The 20,888-nt window shown below is 38.4% G+C and overlaps 2 protein-coding genes across 8 annotated transcripts in view; both read right to left on the bottom strand.

The window, feature by feature from the left end:
* The window catches only part of prkcbb (protein kinase C, beta b), a 137,169-nt gene extending 130,364 nt beyond the window's left edge, over positions 1-6,805 (bottom strand). The window contains exons 1-3 of one of the 6 annotated variants that reach the window (XM_077213014.1): positions 6,617-6,781; positions 1,636-1,839; positions 652-683 (exon numbers count right to left, since the gene is read on the bottom strand). In XM_077213014.1, the coding sequence (XP_077069129.1) occupies positions 652-683; positions 1,636-1,811 (208 nt within the window). In that variant the 5' untranslated portion in view covers positions 1,812-1,839; positions 6,617-6,781. Of the gene's footprint in view, positions 1-651; positions 684-1,635; positions 2,396-6,616 lie in introns of those variants that run through there. The other 5 variants (XM_077213013.1, XM_077213012.1, XM_077213011.1 and 2 more) reach the window with 5 other exon arrangements.
* A 1,097-nt stretch (positions 6,806-7,902) lies between these two features.
* smarce1 (SWI/SNF related BAF chromatin remodeling complex subunit E1) lies at positions 7,903-20,693 on the bottom strand. 2 transcript variants are annotated; one of them, XM_077213017.1, is made up of 11 exons: positions 20,604-20,693; positions 19,701-19,753; positions 19,340-19,383; positions 17,938-18,036; positions 17,092-17,184; positions 16,453-16,584; positions 16,189-16,360; positions 9,490-9,662; positions 9,280-9,381; positions 8,944-9,178; positions 7,903-8,846 (listed from the first exon to the last, which is right to left on the bottom strand). In XM_077213017.1, exons 2-11 carry the CDS (start codon positions 19,705-19,707, stop codon positions 8,629-8,631), a joined length of 1,275 nt encoding a protein of 424 aa, XP_077069132.1. In that variant the 5' UTR covers positions 19,708-19,753; positions 20,604-20,693; the 3' UTR covers positions 7,903-8,628. The 2 variants fall into 2 exon arrangements, with proteins under 2 accessions (XP_077069132.1, XP_077069134.1); XM_077213019.1 differs by having other exon boundaries at positions 17,104-17,184.
* Positions 20,694-20,888: the final 195 nt, after the last annotated feature.

The raw sequence follows: 20,888 nt of genomic DNA, 5'->3' as shown, positions 1-20,888 counted from the left end.
CTTGGTCATACTCCAAGGCGTCCCTCATAAATTTGGTAATAAGACACAAGTGACGAACAGGAAGCAATAACTTTTCCAGTGAGGATTACAAATGCTTCCATTCTGGGCAGTTATGCAGGTGAAACCCCTTAAAACCGGCTATAGATTTACTGTGAAAGAGGATATGAAATGTAACTAACTCAAAATTTAAACTGTGTAATTTAATTTTGTATTTGAGAGATTTTAATTTAACAGAGGTATGCAGTTATCGGAGACTGCTTATCTGCCTGATCATGTATTTAACCAGTGTTCAAATTTAATTTATTAAATGTCTCATTAATAAATTGTAATTATAATGTAAAAATGTTTTGAATGATACCATCATATCTACACTGACAAAATGAAAAGATACTTGAGGCACCATATTGAGGTTTCTAATATCATCACGCTAGTGGAAACCTCTGGAAAACCTCAAGGCATCTTTTCAAAATAGATCTTATGAGCTCCGTAAGATTCTAAACACTGTCAACAAGTCCTATAGAAACACCATTAAAAGGGCAATCTTTGAGATGTGTCAAATATGCAATACTGAAGGTCCTTGAAAAGACTATACTGTTTCACTTTAAACTTCCAGAGATGTTTCAAAATATACAATGAATAGTAAATTCCTACCTTGACACTGAAATCCTTGTTTCCCAAAACCCCTGAAAGATAAAAGCAATGGTTCATTGTATATTAGAATATTAATAACAAAAATATTAGAACTGACTAAATCACTTTATGGTCTGACTCTTGTCTCATGTAGTATGACTCATTTCATATTTCTTGTACTATATTAATTATTTCTTGCACTTACAATCAAGTTGTATTTTCCCATTCCCATTTTCATTTTACTTAGCACTTTACATCCTTTATTTAGGGAAATCAATAAAGCCATGGCACAGACCAATGAGCTTAGCCGATCAACGTTTTGGACACTTCAGGCATATTCTGAGTCAGCGGGGCCCGAAAACAATGCCCATAAATGAGTGCTGTTAAGGTAGACCGTACAATATGTCTTGAGACAGTGTACAGTGTTACACCTGAGCTGCAACAGTAACAGGTCCACCTCTATGGAAAGCCATTTTTATATTTCTTAAATATTAACACTTAAATGATATCAAATATAAACACTTGCTATCATTTTTTATTTGTTATTCATTGATTAGACAATAATGTGATGCCCATTGCATTTTCACTATAACATTTCTAATCTTAATAATAAGAGATTTCATTAACCTTCAAAGGAGCCATTGCATAACCTATAACAAGATATTTTAAGACTACTAGTGCCTTCTATACAGACACTAGTATAAAAAAAGTGTAGAAAAATAAATAGTAACCAAGGTGTGAATAGTTACTACTAGGTGTGAGTAATAGGCCTACAAGTATCTAATGAAAAAGTACATGTATCTAATGCATAGTTGCTTGTAAAATTGTAGCTTGTAAAAAAGGCTAGTCACTACTGGATTGCTTACTAGTAGGTTAATAAAAAATAAAAAAAACATAAGAACTAACGACACAAAACACTAGTTATAATAAATGAATGTTAAAGCAGCTTGCCATACAGTTCAGTAGGTAATGAACTGTAGTTCTGGAGCACCTAAACTCTCTTACCAGATAAAGTCCGTGCAGTGGCTGCAGAAAGTAGGCTGCTTGAAGAAGCGAGCGATAAACTTGTGGTCCTTGACTTCGTGAACGTTCTTCTGTCTCAGAGCACCTTGTCGGGCAAAGCCTCTCATGGGTGCGCTGCTCTCCTCTCCATCGCTGTTCGACTGTGCCGGTTCTGCCATTCTCAACGCGGGGAAAGTTTGCGCGAGCCTGTATACCGGAGTTAGTTGAGCGGAGTGTGTACATATAATGCGGAGCTTAAGACTGCGATGAACTCTCAGGCGCGATGCTTGGCGTCCTTCTCCGCCCAAGTGCTCTCCTTACACCCCGATACACGCAAACACACACTCTCTCACACACAAACTGACGCGCAGTTGCCAGACTCCTCCCACCCTCCCACTCATTTACCTTTGGCAAGCAGAGCTGATTGATAGAGATTCTGTCAAACCTCTCTCGCATTTACATGAAAGCGCTAAACAGCATAACGAGGAAGAGACAATATGACGTTTACGAGCAGCGAAACATGAGGCTCATGAAAATTTGTAATCCAAGAAAAATGTCAACCATGAAGCCTGTCACTGCCCTGATGATAGCTAATGTAGGCTACATAAAGTAATTGCGTTAGAAAAAAACGATTCTATGTGATAAAGATGCAGGTGCACTCAGTATTTTTTTCTAATAAAAAGTTGTACACAAAAAGAGCATTTCAGATTAATATTATTAAAATCATATCCAGACATTATGAGATAAAGACTAGACTGTAGTCATATAGAAAAAAAGAGACTTGATTCTAAAGGAGCGGTTCGCCCTCTCATGGGCACTGACGTGACATCACATGACCTGCAGCCTACAAAATGCTCCGATAAATTGTTTCAATTAAAATGAATGTCCATTAAATGTATGTGTTTAGTGTGAGATTGAGAGGAACAAAAAGAAAAACAAAATAAGAGATATACAAACAGTTAGTGTGTGAGGGCACAGAAACAAAGTAAAAAAAAAAACTTTATGCAGATAAGTTTTATTTCACAACCACTTGTTAAATTGGGATACATATGTGCCAGTTAATAATAAATACTGAATGAGTGCACATTAAAAATATGACAAACTAAGAAATAATAACTGTTATACAGAAGCAACCACCATGCAATATGTGATTTTCAACGGTTGATCGATTCTTACATATCATGATATATACCATCATGAAAATGTCTCTGATTAGTGATGAATCAGTGAATACTTAACATAAAGTAGGCTACGCTATTGGAAACATACCCCTTAAAGGTAGGCTAGGCAATTTGTTTTATAAAGACTTTTTGTTATACTGGTTGAAACTCTCTTCACATCCTGATAGCAATCAATAATAGAAGTGGCCTAAATATTAAAACATGTATCTTCTGTGGAAGTCACAGGACCAAAAAATGTTCGTCCATTCGGTCCGAATGCAATGATACAATGTCTTACCTGCCTGTCAACAAATGTATTTGCACACCTCCGCTAACCCTGCTCGCGCAGACATCACACGTTATCAGTGGGTTATGTAAGCCATGCAGAGTTGTAGACAGTGAGTCACTGAGCGCCGTAATGAAACAGCAGCCATCTTTTACAGTTCCTCCTGAACTAAAACAACAAGCTTATGCTGCGTTCACACCATATCGTTACCACAAGATGGCAACCTGTGATGTTCTACCCTGAGCTGTTGAAGTACTCATCGGATTTATGCATTTCTTTGTCGACGCCGAAATTAATCTGCAGGAGTCAGCTGGTACAAGTAAGATTTCTGTAAGTTGTTTACATTCATTATTATTGTAACGTTATGTGCTTTGAGAAGCATGGTAATTCAAAGCTGTCTTGTTCATGTGTTTTGAAGGAGGCGTGGCTTTGGAGACACTCTAAAGGAAGGGTGGGATCTTATGCTTTCAAAGCTAGCTTGCTATTGCTAGCCTGTCCAAAATTGCCAACCCTATACCTTTTAGTTAAGAAACCTATAAATGATAATACTCTTACAATTATATCAAAGTATTTTCTTAAGGGTTTAGATGCAACAGGCTGCAGTTTCTCTGATCTCCCTAAAGTCTGAAACTGCAAGGATAGCCAAGTTATTTCGGTGGTTGCTCACATCGGCCTAAATTGACGTCTAAGCTTTGTTACATAAATTTTCATGTTGTGTCCCAGCTGACTCTTTTCAGCAGAGTTGTTTCATTCCTTTTCTGTGACGCACTAACAAGTAGGAGGCAAGGACAACCAGCGGCTGAGAGTACAATGGCACCATGCACTTACTGAGAGAGACTGAGTGAACTTCACCAGGGAGCTTAAACTTCTTTTGCTGATGTTGTCATGCCTGTATCATATTGTGTGATTCATGCTTGTTGCTGAACTGCTATTCTCCAGGGCTGCAACAATCGATTCTATTAGTAGGCTAATCGATTGTTTCGAAGACGAATCGAATATTCTGACTTTTAACCCTTAAATGCCTGAATGATTCGCCAATCATTATATATTTAGTGATCGGGATCTATATCTAACACGGATTGATCTCTACCTGTCGTGATAATATAAAACTCTCCAGATATTAGAGTAACAATTACAGAGGAATAAAATGAAACATATTTGTGTTACATTTTGGAGCTTGAAAGGGTTCCGTTTAAGCAGATGTTTTATACCATCATCACTTTCCTCGTCAGAGCTCAATTCCCAGTAAATTCAGCATCTGACTCATATTTGTGATCTCATACATATTCTAAAACTATCAATTTCTACATCTTCAAAATCAATATTTTAATCAATGCCAGCTTCTTCACCAGATCCACCATCAAGTAACAGTGACACTAATATTTAATTGCGGTCAGTACTTGCTCTGCAGTAAATCGCTGAGCCATTTGAAGTTTTGCTGATGATCTGGGGTTTTTTGTTTTGTTTATTGCCTGCGGTAACTATGAGTAAAACATCACTTCATCATTGTGTATCTGATAAATAAAAGTGAATTGCACTTTTTCAGTTATTAAAGATCAAATTATTGTTGTGCAGAAAAAATATTACACTGCTACACACCTTGGGTCGTTAGCGTCCCTATACAATCTTTACATAAAATGAATGGGAAAACAGGCATTCTTTTATAATAGTATTATTTTTTTCTTGTTATATTGTTTAAAATTAATGAGGAGGGTAGTGAATGACGTATGCGTTTAAGGGTTAATTAGGCGCACGCACAGCATAAGCACAAAATGGATCACATAAATAGTGTCTGTGCTTATATGTGAGGATTGTAATATCGAAAGAAACATGTTACCTGTATCTAGAACACGCATACGTTTTGACTGGGAAATAGAGCTTTTGCACGTTTTTAGCTGAACAGAATTAAAGTAGTCAGATTTTTATTCCTGAATTATAAATATTTTATATATAAATACAAATATTTAATATATAGCATATATAGTAGGCTACCGTGTCTTGCTTAAAGTCCGCATGAAATCAAAATTGCATTTTTTTTTTACTTTTAGTATGAATATGTTAGCCTTGCTCTTATCTATAGTGTGCTCAAAAACAATGACAAAATTAGCATTGAATATATAAGCATTCAAAACTTACAGTCTCTCACTTCCGCCAATATGGATCAATGATTTTGATGACATCACTCTGCACTTCAGCTTCTCATCAGATTTTCTGTCCAACCAAATGCTCTCTAGAATCTAAAGCGTCCCGCCCCCTACATTATAGCACAGGGCAGACCATATGCGCGAGTCGGCGCAGACCACAGAATGTATCGGACCCAACTGAATTTAAAGCGAAATGCAGAGATTTGGAGGAGAAACGGATAGAGATTAGGAGGAAACTGCGGCTTTAGCGAGCTCAATGGCTCTGGCCAAGCTCTGATATAAACAAAAAAGCTATTGGCTATTTAAAAAGGGGGAGGGGCTGTTCGATGGGTCCCACCCTGTCTTCCTGTTTCAGTGGAAATTTCAACACATTGAATAATGCTGCACGTTTCAAAGCACTTCAGTGAGCCTTTAATTTTTTGTTGTTGTTAATTAAAAAATACAGGATTAGAATGGATTTAAAGAATTAAAGGAAAATTAATAAGAACGCTTAAGAATTTCTAAGTCTAATTGTATATATGAATATGAAGTAATCAATTTGAACTATTTGCACATAATAATTTAATTTAAAATGTGCACACATTTAGCTACTTATTCATATTGTGTCGAAAACGCAAAACATTTTTTGTATGAATGAAACGAGAATGTTAAATCCAATAAATAATTGTGTAGTAGGCAGTTTTAGACACAACACATATGCTACTTGGCTAATGTTTATCATCACCATTTACAACTCTACAGGAATAGTTCACATGGCTCTTTCATCTGTGTCACAAAAGGAGATTTTTATATCAGAATGTCCCAATTCATTTTTATTGCATTAAGAAGCAGTGTGTACATTATTCAAACCATATTTTTGAAAAAATAAGAGAAAAAATTACAGGGGGTTGAAATTATGACATATTATGTCATTACTATGACATCTTTTCATTCAGTGAACTATATCCTTTTCAAATCATCTTCACGTTAATTGTGGATTTTACTCTTTACATTTGTTTTAAATGTGTAAAAAGTGATGTAGTAAAATGCATCACTGTTGCAAATAAGATTGCTTTTTTTAGCTTCTAGAGCTGTTGTGAAGTTTTGTGTGGCGAAGACCACGTTAAATATGTTATCTTAGTTGACACTATCTTTTCCTGTGTTAAAGTAGTCAGAGGAAACCGTTAAATGCACAGCAGCATGTTGTGAGAAGGAGAGAAATGCAACCTAGAACTGTGTAGTTTAATGGTGGTACGGAAGAAATAGTGTTAATATATGAGTAGTGATGCCCACAAGCTGACAGCAACCAGAGTTTACCTACTCTGCGCCCACTACGCTTTCCGCTAGCAGTCGCCCACGCACAAACACCATACCTGATACATGCACACACACACACACACACACACACACCATACCTGCTACATGCACTGAAATCCTGCGGTTTGCAATCTCTTTGTGAGTTTGTGCATTATGTGAAATAGGCTCCCCAAGACTGGAACTTCAGACACCTATTGATGTCGTTTTCTTTTGTAAAAATGTATTTGATTATCATTTTCAAGCACATCCATCGTTGCAAAATCTCTTTTTTTTTGTCAGCAGAGCATGATTCAACAAGATAAAATACTGCCACCTACTGTTGGAATATATGAGTTAAAATACATATACATATAAAATATATGTGTTGGAAAATGTTAAAACTGAATGCGTTTTTGTAAAACATTCAAGAACATGGTTTGATGTCTCAGTGTTTGTATGTTTTGTTTACACAGTGAAAGTCAGTCGTAAACTAAATTGTTCTTCCTTTATGTTCCACAGAAGAAAGTCATGCTCGTTTGGAACGACATGATGAGGGTGAGTAAATGAGGAAAATGTCTTGAGTTGTTCAGTTTAAATGATTATATTTGTGATTTCCCTACACTAGAAAGTTACTGCACGTGTTTACGTAATGCACACAGAGATGAAAATTATATATTTAGGCCCTATTGTTCCTAAAAATGTCTTGTAACCTTTTCTAGTAACTGATCTCTGCCTCTCTGTATATGCTTTGGTGTTTAATGGAATAATAAGGAGAGTGTGAGTCTTTTTTCCTATGGTTGCTATGGAGATGCCTTTACATAATGATAAATATAGGTTGATCACATCCTTTATTACACTTGGGGTTTTTGTTCTGCAAGAGTAAGAGCACACGCACAAAATCTCCAAAGAACAAGGCAGTTTTGAATTGTTCATTCAGCTGTATTATGCGTTCCTTACAGTACTTGTCTATAAATGTAGATCATTAATGTCTACACGGTTTTATGGTCAGCATGATCTAATGTAATATGGATGCAGCTTTCATTTAAAAAGCTGGGGGGGGGGGGGGGGGGGGAATTTAATTTTAAGGGGTTAAGTTATAAGAGTTTAAAATTAGATTTTAATTTCAATTTACAACAATTTCAAACCTGTTTGCATTGTATATCAATTACAGTCTGAAGTTTTCCAGATTTTCTCCATTCCACAATTATAAGTGTTATATGAAACATGGAAAAATTGTAGCAGAGGTTGAAATGCTGTTAATTACCTTACACACAATTTGACCAGAGACTTGAACCAGTATTCCGCTTTTAAATATATTAAAATCAAAGTAATAATAATAAAATATAAATCATTGGCTTTAAAACAGAACAACCCATTGCCAAAACCAGCAGACAAAAAAAAAATGTTAAAACAGACATAGAAATCACTTTATTGAGAGAATGCCTTCCAACAATACAAAACACAATAATCCAGAGGCTTAAAGTAATACCATTCCATGAAGATACCAACAGAACAATGTCCCTCTGCTCTGTGTGGTCAATCTGGAAAATAATGACGCATTAACATGGCTTTATTTTAAGTTAAAAAAAAACAAATTTAAAAAAAAAGGGAGGGAGAGAAACTACGACGAGGAAAAAAAAAACTACAACCCACAGACTGCTCAAACAAACTATCAAAGGATGAAAAAGATATACCATAAAATAACTGTGCCACAGGTAGATAAAACATGTTAAACAGCAAAATAACCTTGCAGTTCTGATTTTTGCAACCATTTGGTGACTGTAGGATGCAAGCATTACATTTTATTCAACATTTGACCAAGTTACTTCCACTTTAGAATGATAAATCAGCTTTTGTAATGGCCAAGAAGCTCTAAAGTACTGAGGTGGGCTTGTCCCATGTGGGTCAGCGTGTCTGATCAAGTACACGGGTGGAAAGCCAATTAAGATTCTGCTGTCCATACAAAAAAAAAAGGCATTGTAGAATATTATGGGGTTGGGGGTGGAAAAAAGCAAAAATGTTCACTGTTCTCACTCACTGTACTGGCAGGTCATAGGATTAAATGAGAAATCCTAGAGGACATATGACTCTACACAGAGTGAAGTGAGACTTGTAGATTAAGGGGGTGGGGTTATTGGGTCTGGGTGGGCTGCCGCTCCTCAGGGGTGTTGTCTGAGGCCTGGGGTTCCGCTGGTGGTCCGGAGCTGCTGTCAGACGGAGCGGTGCTGTCGCTGGTGCCCTCATCTGTAGCACCCTCTGCAGGCTCAGGCTGGGCTGGTTTCTCTCCCTCTGCAGCTGGGGTGCCTTGCTCAGCCTCCTGAGATACTTCAGAAGCTTCAGCCAGAGTCTCTGCAGGACGGACACCACAAAGGTCAGTCAAACATCTTTTATTCTACCATTTTTGTTCAATATCCAAAGCAAGAGAAAAGAATGGTACATTTCTTACCCGTCTCCATTGGGGTGGGCTTGTCTTCTCCATCCTTGGTCTCGCTGGTGGAGCTTTGTTCTGTGTTGGCATTGGCCTGGACCCCAGCTGGCTGTTGCTCTTCTTGAGCAGCTCTCTCCACCTGCTCAGCTGCTTCCCGCTCTCTCTCCTCCGCCCTCCGGCGAGCCACCTCTTCTGCAGCCGCCATTTCAGCTGCCAGCTTCTCCATGTCCACCTCCACTTTCAGACTACACAGCTTAAAAAAAGCAAACAAACCACACATCAAATCACTGACAGTGCTTGAGCTCAGGATAAACAGAAGGGCTATTAGTTCACCAATCAAATTGAATTTCACACCCGTTTAAGCTCGTTATTGAAGGAGTCTGTGCTCTCCAGGAACCTCCTCTTCTTATCCTGATGTCGGTCCTCGATTTGAAGCAGCTCTGCTTCAAGCTTCCTCTGTTTACAAACAAACAAAATAAAACCAGGAACAACGATTTAACCAGGTGCTTAACAGTCTTGCGTTTGTGACTTGTGTGACTTGTGTCTTTAACATGCCCAACCTACCTGGTGCACCATGAGCGACTGGACTTGACGTTTGAGCACCTGCATGCGAGCGGTGGTCACCACCGAGCGAACATCAGGCACCACAACCTCACTCAGGATGTCGCTGATGAGCCGGTGGTTCCTCTGGAAACGAGCTGCCGCTGTATGCTTCATGGAGAAACCGTCGTCATAGTCTAAGAGAAATTTCATGTTTGGAATCAATCAATACAGAATATGGAGTGCTTTTTTTTCTCAAAATGCACAAGTTTCAGAACTTCCTTTTAAAATTTAGGCCCATTTGGATGAAACTTATTTCTCAGCAGGACATCTGTAAAAGAAAATCTGAATGGTTCTACCATTATAAAACTCTTGGACTTTGGATCCCAATTAATCCACTAAGAATAAGTCCAGGAAGTTTACTTTCCATGGTCATATTACAGGTTTGCATCTCAAACTAATGTCATATTTACACCCCTGGCATTTATGAAGATCTATATTTTTTATATATATATATTTTTTTTTATTACATGCGTTTCTGCCATCATAATGGCCCATTATAACTGGAGTCTAAAAACAGTAGGTAATTCAGTCTGGAATGTCAAAATGTAGGAGGAAAATTAGAAATGTACGGGAGAGAAAAAGCACAAACATTTTTTTAAGAAAAATCCGACTTGAAAGAAATCACAGAGATAGTTCTGAGAGAAATTAGCGTGTGAATGTAGCATTTTACTAAATGGTATCAGAGTTGTGGTCCCTTTTACTGTTGTTCGGCAAATTTTTGTTGGCCAAATCCAGTAATTTCAAAAGGAATCCATGCAATCATGTGAAAGATTTTGCAATGGGTTCAAGTTGGTCGTGTTGTTGACCAACAGAAAGCTGCTTGGTTTTTTTATATACACACACACATACATATACACACACACATACATATAATATATAATATATATATATATATATATATATATATATATATACATATACATATATACATATAATATATATATACATATATACATATAATATATATATATATATAAAAGTAACTTCTGTGACTATTGACAAAGGACCTTTTTTGCTAATGTGACCACACCATATGCTTAAAAAATATTCTACAAAGATACCAGACTGTCAAAAGCCAGTTGGCATTAATATTTTAGAGCTGTCGTAGCTAATAGTGAACATTTAAAGACTTTGTTTCCACTCAGATTGAATTGTACGTTTTTAGACTGTTGAGTGCTTTCTCAGTCTCAGCAATATTCACATAACTCATTGTATTATGTTTGTGGCATCCAAATGTGACATCCGCAGTTCGCCGAATCCAGATCTGAAGAAGGTTGGGATAATTCCGGTTTGCGTGGCTACGCAGACGTGACAAAAAATTCTATAGTATAAATGAAGCCAGACAAGTAGTTTGTTGAGGGTTGATTAGTGAAGGTCTACACACCTGCGCACATATATATTCAAACGCGCATACCTATCGACTGAACACGCGATGCGCATGTGCGCGCCGTCTGCGTTTTCGCGGATTTGCATTTGAGGTTTGCGCAGAGATAATGGATAATCGTTTGCACCTTCGAACCTATATCAGGGTGTGCGTTCGAGACATCAGGCACTGTTTTATGCAGATGGGCGCCCGGAGTGCGTTAAGGGTTTTTCTGTTAGAAGAACGGTGTGGTGTTAGCGGCCCCTAAGTTAACCCTCTGGGGTCTGCAAACGTGCCGGCGTGTTTTGCTCGATTTTTTTCACATAGCAGCAAAATAGACCTAAAATACTCCGTCATTTTTGGTCATACAGACTTAAGAAATATGAAAAAGTAAACTGTTAAATGTCTACTTTTTTATATGTCCAATTACAATCGAAATAAAACATTGTGCTTTTGTAAAATAAAGAAAATAAACAGGGTGTCCTTTCTGGCTCTCCGTCACAGTGAGCTTTTTTTTTTGAGCACGTCTCTAAACTTAAACAAAACTCAACGAATACTATTCACCAAGGCATAATCAAATTATCTTTATAATCGTTTAAGTTTGTACTTTTAAATGATCTAATTCATAACAAAAACAAATATTCTCTGTTTATGTAATCTACACTCACCTAAAGGATTATTAGGAACACCATACTAATACTGTGTTTGACCCCCTTTCGCCTTCAGAACTCCCTTAATTCTACGTGGCATTGACTCAACAAGGTGCTGAAAGCATTCTTTAGAAATGTTGGCCCATATTGATAGGATAGCATCTTGCAGTTGATGGAGATTTGTGGGATGCACATCCAGGACACGAAGCTCCCGTTCCACCACATCCCAAAGATGCTCAATTGGGTTGAGATCTGGTGACTGTGGGGGCCATTTTAGTACAGTGAACTCATTGTCATGTTCAAGAAACCAATTTGAAATGATTCGAGCTTTGTGACGTGGTGTATTATCCTGCTGGAAGTAGCCATCAGAGGATGGGAAAATGGTGGCCATAAAGGGATGGACATGGTCAGAAACACTGCTCAGGTAGGCCGTGGCATTTAAACGATGCCCAATTGGCACTAAGGGGCCTAAAGTGTGCCAAGAACACATCCCCCACACCATTACACCACCACCACCACCAGCCTGCACAGTGGTAACAAGGCATGATGGATCCATGTTCTCATTCTGTTTACACCAAATTCTGACTCTACCATCTGAATGTCTCAACAGAAATCAAGACTCCTCAGACCAGGCAACATTTTTCCAGTCTTCAACTGTCCAATTTTGGTGAGCTCTTGCAAACTGTAGCCTCTTTTTCCTATTTGTAGTGGAGATGAGTGGTACCCGGTGGGGTCTTCTGCTGTTGTAGCCCATCCGCCTCAAGGTTGTGCTTGTTGTGGCTCCACAAATGCTTTGCTGCATACCTCGGTTGTAAGGAGTGGTTATTTCAGTCAAAGTTGCTCTTCTATCAGCTTGAATCAGTCGGCCCATTCTCCTCTGATCTCTAGCATCAACAAGGCATTTTCGCCCACAGCACTGCCGCATACTGGATGTTTTTCCCTTTTCACACCATTCTTTGTAAACCCTAGAAATGGTTGTGCGTGAAAATCCCAGTAACTGAGCAGATTGTGAAATACTCAGACCGGCCCGTCTGGCACCAACAACCATGCCACGCTCAAAATTGCTTAAATCACCTTTCCCATTCTGACATTCAGTTTGGAGTTCAGGAGATTGTCTTGACCAGGACCACACCCCTAAATGCATTGAAACAACTGCCATGTGATTGGTTGATTAGATAATTGCATTGAGAAATTGAACAGGTGTTCCTAATAATCCTTTAGGTGAGTGTATATGAAAAGAGAGAGATGTCAGTCGTTCTCATTTAATCTCATTATCTTTTATTTTGACACGCCCTCGAAGAGCGTGCGCTATTCAAACGCAAATGATCTGAGGCAAGCCATGCAAACATGCTAACGGCGACTCAGCTGGATTATAAAATACATCATGTATAAAAAGAATCTTGCACTTTACCTCGTCTTGCCGCGCTGTGAGGGATCATACTATCTAATAATCCAGGAAAATGTACCAGAAGAGCTGGTAGTTTAATTTCGGGGAGCAACGGATCCAGCTGATGTAGTAATTAATTTATTTTTAAGTGCTTTGTTCTAATCGCGATATTGAATATTGTCTGTAAACCGCAAAAAGACTGTTTAAATATGAACTGTATATGTCCGCTGTATAAATATGTCTGTGTGTGAATAATGACTGAACAGCACAGGCGCACGCGCGCTGTTGTTTACTAGTTATACAGTTATACAGCGCGTGTCTGTGTCATTCATTCACTCTCGCACCTACATTAGTAAACATGTTATTTTTCCATGAACATGTCCAAACTACAGGTCCTTCTCAAAAAATAAGCATATTGTGATAAAGTTCATTATTTTCCATAATGTAATGATAAAAATTAAACTTTCATATATTTTAGATTCATTGCACACCAACTGAAATATTTCAGGTCTTCTATTGTTTTATATATTTATATATACTGATGATTTTGGCATACAGCTCATGAAAACCCAAAATTCCTATCTAAAAAAATATTATAAATATCTCTTAGCATATTTCATCCGACCAATAAAAGAAGTGTTTTTAATACAAAAAAAAGTCAACCTACAAATAATTATGTTCAGTTATGCACTCAATACTTGGTCGGGAATCCTTTTGTAGAAATGACTGCTTCAATGCGGCGTGGCATGGAGGCAATCAGCCTGTGGCACTGCTGAGGTGTTATGGAGGCCCAGGATGCTTCGATAGCGGCCTTAAGCTCATCCAGAGTGTTGGGTCTTGCGTCTCTCAACTTTCTCTTCACAATATCCCACAGATTCTCTATGGGGTTCAGGTCAGGAGAGTTGGCAGGCCAATTGAGCACAGTAATACCATGGTCAGTAAACCATTTACCAGTGATTTTGGCACTGTGAGCAGGTGCCAGGTCGTTCCATAAAGCTTTTCAGCAGATGGAGGCATGAAGTGCTCCAAAATCTCCTGATAGCTAGCTGCATTGACCCTGCCCTTGATAAAACACAGTGGACCAACACCAGCAGCTGACATGGCACCCCAGACCATCACTGACTGTGGGTTCTTGACACTGGACTTCAAGTATTTTGGCATTTCCTTCTCCCCAGTCTTCCTCCAGACTCTGGCACCTTGATTTCCGAATAACATGCAAAATTTGCTTTCATCCGAAAAAAGTACTTTGGACCACTGAGCAACAGTCCAGTGCTGCTTCTCTGTAGCCCAGGTCAGGTTTTTGCCACACTTTTTCCTTCCCACAGACTTCCCACTGAGGTGCCTTGATACAGCACTCTGGGAACAGCCTATTTGTTCAGAAATTTCTTTCTGTGTCTTACCCTCTTGCTTGAGGGTGTCAATGATGGCCTTCTGGACAGCAGTCAGGTCTTACCCATGATTGCGGTTTTGAGTAATGAAACAGGCTGGGAGTTTTTAAAAGCATCAGGAATCTTTTGCAGGTGTTTATAGTTAATTAGTTGATTAAGATGATTAGGTTAATAGCTCGTTTAGAGACCCTTTTCATGATATGCTAATTTTTTGAGATTTTTATTTCAGTTGGTGTGCAATGAATCTAAAATATATGAAAGTTTAATATTTAGCATTACATTATGGAAAATAATGAACTTTATCACAAAATGCTAATTTTTTGAGAAGGACCTGTATATTGGTAATAGCCAACAAAGATGAGTAAAAATAGACTGAAATATGTTGAAATAAAATGTCTGTATAAGTAACAAACCGCAAATGAACATGTATATGCCAATATATCATAAACACAGTATGTTACAGACTAAATATTAATGTTAAGACAAGATTTCATTGATTAGTTTTGGATAGATAAAGTTGACCATAAAAAAAAAGACTACTGCCACATTAAATAGGTAAGCTTTTGTTCGCCAATTTCTGCTCATATGTTAAATATACTATAGTGTGATTTTTGTCCAAAAAAAAGTATATTGAATTATCAACTAAGATGTAATTATAGTGTTTTTTCCAATATTTAAACTAATGAATCCTTACCTTTTTAAATACGTATGATAAAATGTATACTTTTTACAAAGAAAGAATACACTTGAAATATTGTTAAAATTGTAATTGTTGTAATTGTAACGTAATTGGTTACGATTTCTAATTGTAAAATATATACATAGGCTATAATTTCTTTTGTTCTTGCATTTTTTGGTACCCAGTGAAGCCCAATTTATACTTCTGCGTCTAACTTACGCCGTAGCTACGCCGTAGGCTGTGCGTAGAGCGCGTACCCTTCGGCGTACCCTGACGTGCACCTCTCCAAAAATGTAACAACGCGTCAATTCTACGCGGACACAAGCGCTGTGATTGGTCTGCTCAAACCGCTCCCTCGGGTTTCACATGCTCCCTCTGCTGGCGTCAACGCAGCCAACGACACAGAATTATACATTAAAACCAATGCGTAGTCTACGCCGTAGAGGCTCCGGCGTATGTCCGACGCAGAAGTATAAATCAGCCTTAACAAGCCTGTGTGAAAGGCTCATTAATATGCAGATCATTATACAGCTCATTATCCGGCCATTGTCTTCTCACGTGTGAACACACCTCCACGCATATTGCCTTTCCAAACAAAAACTGTCTTATAAAATTTAAATCAATGTATTGTTTTATGTGAATGATTAGGCAGGATGATTTTCAGATCATTTTGAAGCAAAAATTCTAGGCGACAACATCCATTAGTCAAAAGTCTTGTGGACACATATTTAGTATTTGTTTTGTGGACTTATTTCAGAGGCTTTAAGTTTTAGTTTTTTCAATAACCATGCATAAACAATATTCCTTCAAAAATACAAACATGTACATACATGTTGCTCACATATTATGGTAGCCCTGTTTGTACTAAATAGAGTACAATGACAACTTGCCATTAATATGTTTATAAGCAACTGAAAAAGCACAAATGTCAGGGCATGTCAAAACATCTCAAGGACCCCAAAAACACCTTAGACCCCAGAGGGTTAATAACTAGTCTGTGCAACGGAAGGTAATCAATCAAAACTATCTTTAGCTGGACAATAACTTTATCCAAGAGCTTTGGTAAAGCCTAAACAACAGTAATTTACGGTAATTTCTATTATCAATGTAAAGCTGCTTTGAAACAATCCATACTGTTAAAAGTACTTTATAAATGAAGGTGACTTGACTTGACATTAAGACGTTACTCTCACCATCAGGGTCCTCAGCGGGCTGGATGCTCATATAGGGTTCCCCCTTGTCTAGACGTGACTGTCTCTGCCGGCTCTCTTCTTCTAGAGCAGCTTCAGCACGGTTCTTAGCGTTGACGTATGCCAGGTAGGCTGGAGAGTTGTGGTAGGCTTTCAAAGAGTCATTATACTCGATCTGCAGAGAAAAAAACTGCTTAGTGCCTGTAACGATTTCCCAGGAATCTTTTTAAATCAATCTCAAGTGAGGACAAGATTCAAGAAACAAACCTTCTCAGCCTCGTATTCATTTAAATAGTCTTGTTTTTCCTCATCAGTGAGGTCTCTCCACATGCCACCGATGATCTTCCCAATCTCCCATAACTTCAGGTCAGGATTAGAGGCTTTGACTTGGTCCCAAACCTATGAAAGACAAGTGTCAACTCAGAGTCGACAGAACAGTAAGGGTTCCTGGCCAGAGAGGGTTGCATTTTTCCAAAAGGAGAGCACTACTGTTTGTCTCCCTTTCTGTCCAAAATTAAAGGATGAATGCAGAGCAGGAGAGAAAAGTAAAATTAATTAATCTGAACATTATGAATCCATCTATTATCGATATATATATATATATATCGATCTCTTATGTTTATATACATTATCGATTCAACCTAACTCCTTTATTTTCATCTTTTTAAAACACTTTGCTCAAAACAGAAAGGAAATGGAGCAGAGCTTATAGCCTCAAATGAGTAGATCAGAAAAGATGTCAGCTTCCCAGCCTTGTTAAACAGAAGAAAGCAATGAAGCGATGTTGGGGTCTACCATATGAAGGGGCGGAGTCAGGCCACTGACCACCCCTCAGCCTTTGAGATGATCGCAGAAGCGCTCTCCTCAATTTACAAGCAGTAAAAGCAGACACCGTTGGTGTCTTACCTTCCTGCTTACCTTCCGGCTATACCGCATGTAGGGCATCAGCGGCTTGTCGGGCGGTTTGGGCGGCTTAGGAACGGTGATCCCTGAGGAGTTCTGCGGGAAAGGGAAAGAGGACCACACGGGTCGTTAGAGATCATAAAGGGCACACACGGTCATCACAGAAAACATAAAACTTTCATTATGGAGCACTATGGAGAGAGAGGGACAGGAGGCAAACAGAAACAATGACAGCGTGAAGCGCTTCGCAAATGGGGCGGGAGACGTACCTGAACGACAAACCAAATACAGCACGTTAACATTACGCCGACAAGGCCATGCATTACGCCCTTTTGGACACAAAGTCTTTTACAGCAGAAAATGATTCTGCAGAGGTCTAAATGAAACAAGCCAACAGCTAAAATGCCTCAAGCTTGCTAAGTCGTCGTGCCAAGTTGCAGAGTTAGGCACGGGCATCTAAAGCCATGCGAGCGGACAGCTGTTCGCTCTCGTGCATGATGAAGTGATAGGATGGCTGACAGGGGAGAGGGGAAACAGTTCTGAGAAGCAATCACTATGAAGCTACAAGTCATTCTGTGTCAATCACACCCATCCAGACATTACTGAGAGTGACTGCTTGACAGAAGCATGAGGATTATGTAAGCTACTAGTTGAGAACTACCCAAGACTCGACTCTACTTCCCGACAGACACCTTCAATTCTATGAAATGAGTCTGTACATTGTAAGAGCAAAGCATTTCACTCTATTTCATATTCAGGCCATGTAAGTTAGCTTTAGCGTCCTCTCGTCTGGGCTTTTAGTCCCTCTGCTGTCGCTAGGGCCCTAGTTGGCACCGGTCGAACCATTACCCTGTTGTTCCCGCTGGGGTTCCCTCCCAGCCTGTAGTTGTTGTAGGCCAGATGGCTGTATGGGTTGTACCCCACAAACCCAGGGGTGGTGGGCATTTGCTGATGGAGACAAATGAGACAAAACACGAATGAGAAATGACACAAACAAGGGAGGAAGGGACAAAAAAAATGAAAAGGAGAACCTGCTTTTGTTTTCTGTCATGATTTGCATAAAACATGCAAAAAGCAGCAATCTTTGATAGCAGCACAACCCTAGCATTACTCTACATCCACTTGTAGCAAAGCCACAGGCACTATGGGTGGTGGTGGTGGGGCGAAATGATGTTCTAAAAGGCTGTGTTAATTTTAGGGATCAAGATCGGGAGTATTTGAGCCAAATCTCATGGTGGCGTACGACCTGAATAATGGGTCTTTAACCTTATAGGAATAACAGTTCTGGGACACTAAGAGTAATTAACAGCGATTTGGATCAAATATTTCAACCACATATGATTCAATGCATGTGGACGACGCATCAAAACTAAATTACTGTGAATGGCTCTCACAATCAATTTGAATGTACGATTAAATGATATGAGAAAGCCTCAAAGCGAGGCTTACACACTTTAATGAATAACCATGAAGGCTTAACATTGTATGGGTCTACACAATATATCAAAATAAAATAGATATTGTGATATGACAGTGCGATTATTAAATTGTGAAGGCTGTGATTTAATTACATATGTGCCCTGCGGGTTTCAGAATCAGAGCGCAGCACTGTTTGTTTACACGTGCAGCTCATGATACAGTGACAGTAAATTAACTAAGATGCTCCGAGAGACCGAATCAGGAGCTGCACATGTGTAAATGAACAGTGCCACGCTCCACTCTGAAACCTCCAGCGCAAATTTACTTGCTAGCAACCCACCAAAATAAAAGTTTTCAATTTTAGAAATGAAGACAAAAAGTATTATTGTAATTTTATAATTGTACTATAGAATTATTTTACATTGACAATATTTTCACTACACACATTTTGTTTAACTTTTTTATTAAATCACACCAATAATAATAATAATGATAATGATTAATATTTTTGTCAAAAAAAAATCACTCCAATAATTCTAGAATTATTATTTCTTTTTTTCATATAGCAATTTATAAATTGCATTTTCTTCCAAAACCGTGCACCCCTAATTCATTAAATAATACTTTTGGAGTCTGAAGTACATGGCATCCTCAGCAACATACGGATTAATAGAGCTGTGTTATGCTGTACACAAAAATAATAAAAGCCACCCCGTGTGATACTGTGACCTTCCCACAATCCTCTCCTCTCATCTCTAACGAACCTAAGGTATAGGTTTGGGTGATGGAGGGGAGGGGCCATATGGATGATTGGCATGTCCTGGATACTTACTGTAGTGGGGGCTGGGGTGGGGGCAGGGGTATAGGGTGGCCGCTCTGTGAGAGGAAGAGAAGGGAGGAAAATGTAATAGACTTTATTGAGTTAAGTGAAAATCATTCACCAGAGGTAAAGCCTACTTATTCGTCACATCTGCATCGGTTCAATGTGCACAAATGAATTTAAATCACAAAAGTTAGTCAATTACATCTACAAGACGCACACCCATATTTACACATTTTCACTTTATTTATAGGCAGTGGTAATATTAAACAAAGAAATGGTAAAGCATCTTCAATAAAGTAAATTTTGAAGATCTGATAAAGATGGGTGGGCTTTAAGGGGGTCAAACCAATCAATTAAAATGTGCTCTTACTTGACATCTTGTTTGTAGGATTGAGGATATCAGGCTATCCCCATCATTTGGTTCTGAAATAGGGCAAAAACTTATTAGACGAATAGGCATGCTTTCTATGTGTGCAAAAACATCATCAACTTGCTCGAGCTGCAAACATCTACATATCAACATGCTTTTTAGTAAAATATATTTAGTTTAAAACAACTAGCCTATGCACCCACAATATTCGAAGATATTGTTTAATTGAACATCCCACTGTGTGTGTGTGTGTGTGGTATAAATAAAGAGATGGATTCAATAATAATTAAATGAGATGTTGTGTTTATGGATCTCAGGCCTGAAACGTTACTGAGTGAGGACAACGGCGAGAGGGCTTGCAGCAGCAGGTTTATTTATTTATGAACTTAATACAATGACATCTACAAGGGAAGAAAATAAAGGTTGTTAACACGAAAAACAACGTAAAGGTGTTGTACTTGACGTGCTATTAAGCATCCCGCGTACATGAATGCTTGGACGGTGGAGATGCTAACGTGCAAAACATCAATGAATGAAAGCGGCTAACACTAACGTTAGCTGAATAACATAACAGTGAAATATCATATGAAAAACAAATTCGTATTCACATTTCAGGCAGAAAATGTGTTTTACGTTATTTGGATTGTGTTTAGCGTTTCTTACTTTTCATATATATATATTTTTAAAACACAACCCGGTGTTATAGAAACAGCATTAGCTAGCGGGCTAAGTTACCACTTACGTTAAGTCCGCCAACCGTTGAAGATATGAAAATCATAATACATATAAACACAAAAACATTCATTTTAAATAGACATGTTTGTTATATTACAACACAGATAATAAGTTGTTTACTGAAAACAATTATATGCAATAAAACGCACAACATTGACGAACACTCACCCCAGCTTCTTTGTTCCCTTAATGGTGCTCCGCCAGGATGTGACACATTTTGAGCTGCCTCTGACCTGAGTTTCCAGTACAGTTCTGCCCTCTAGTGGTCACAATCTAATACTGTACTGAGTCTGACCTGACGCCAGCAGGAGAAAAAGAGAGATGGACGCAAAATGCTTAACTAAAACTAATAAATTTAGTCTTGGTGAACATAAGAGAAGATTTAAAAAATCTTACCAACCGAAAAACTTTTGAATGGTGGTGTATATCATCAAAAACTTCAATATTCTGTCA

Source organism: Siphateles boraxobius, unplaced genomic scaffold (assembly GCF_051911475.1).
Source record: "Siphateles boraxobius isolate OS27281-9 unplaced genomic scaffold, OSU_SipBor_1 66, whole genome shotgun sequence".
NCBI lineage: Eukaryota > Metazoa > Chordata > Actinopteri > Cypriniformes > Leuciscidae > Siphateles > Siphateles boraxobius.
Note: the sequence above shows the minus strand (reverse complement) of the source record. Positions and strands in the feature narration are given on the sequence as shown.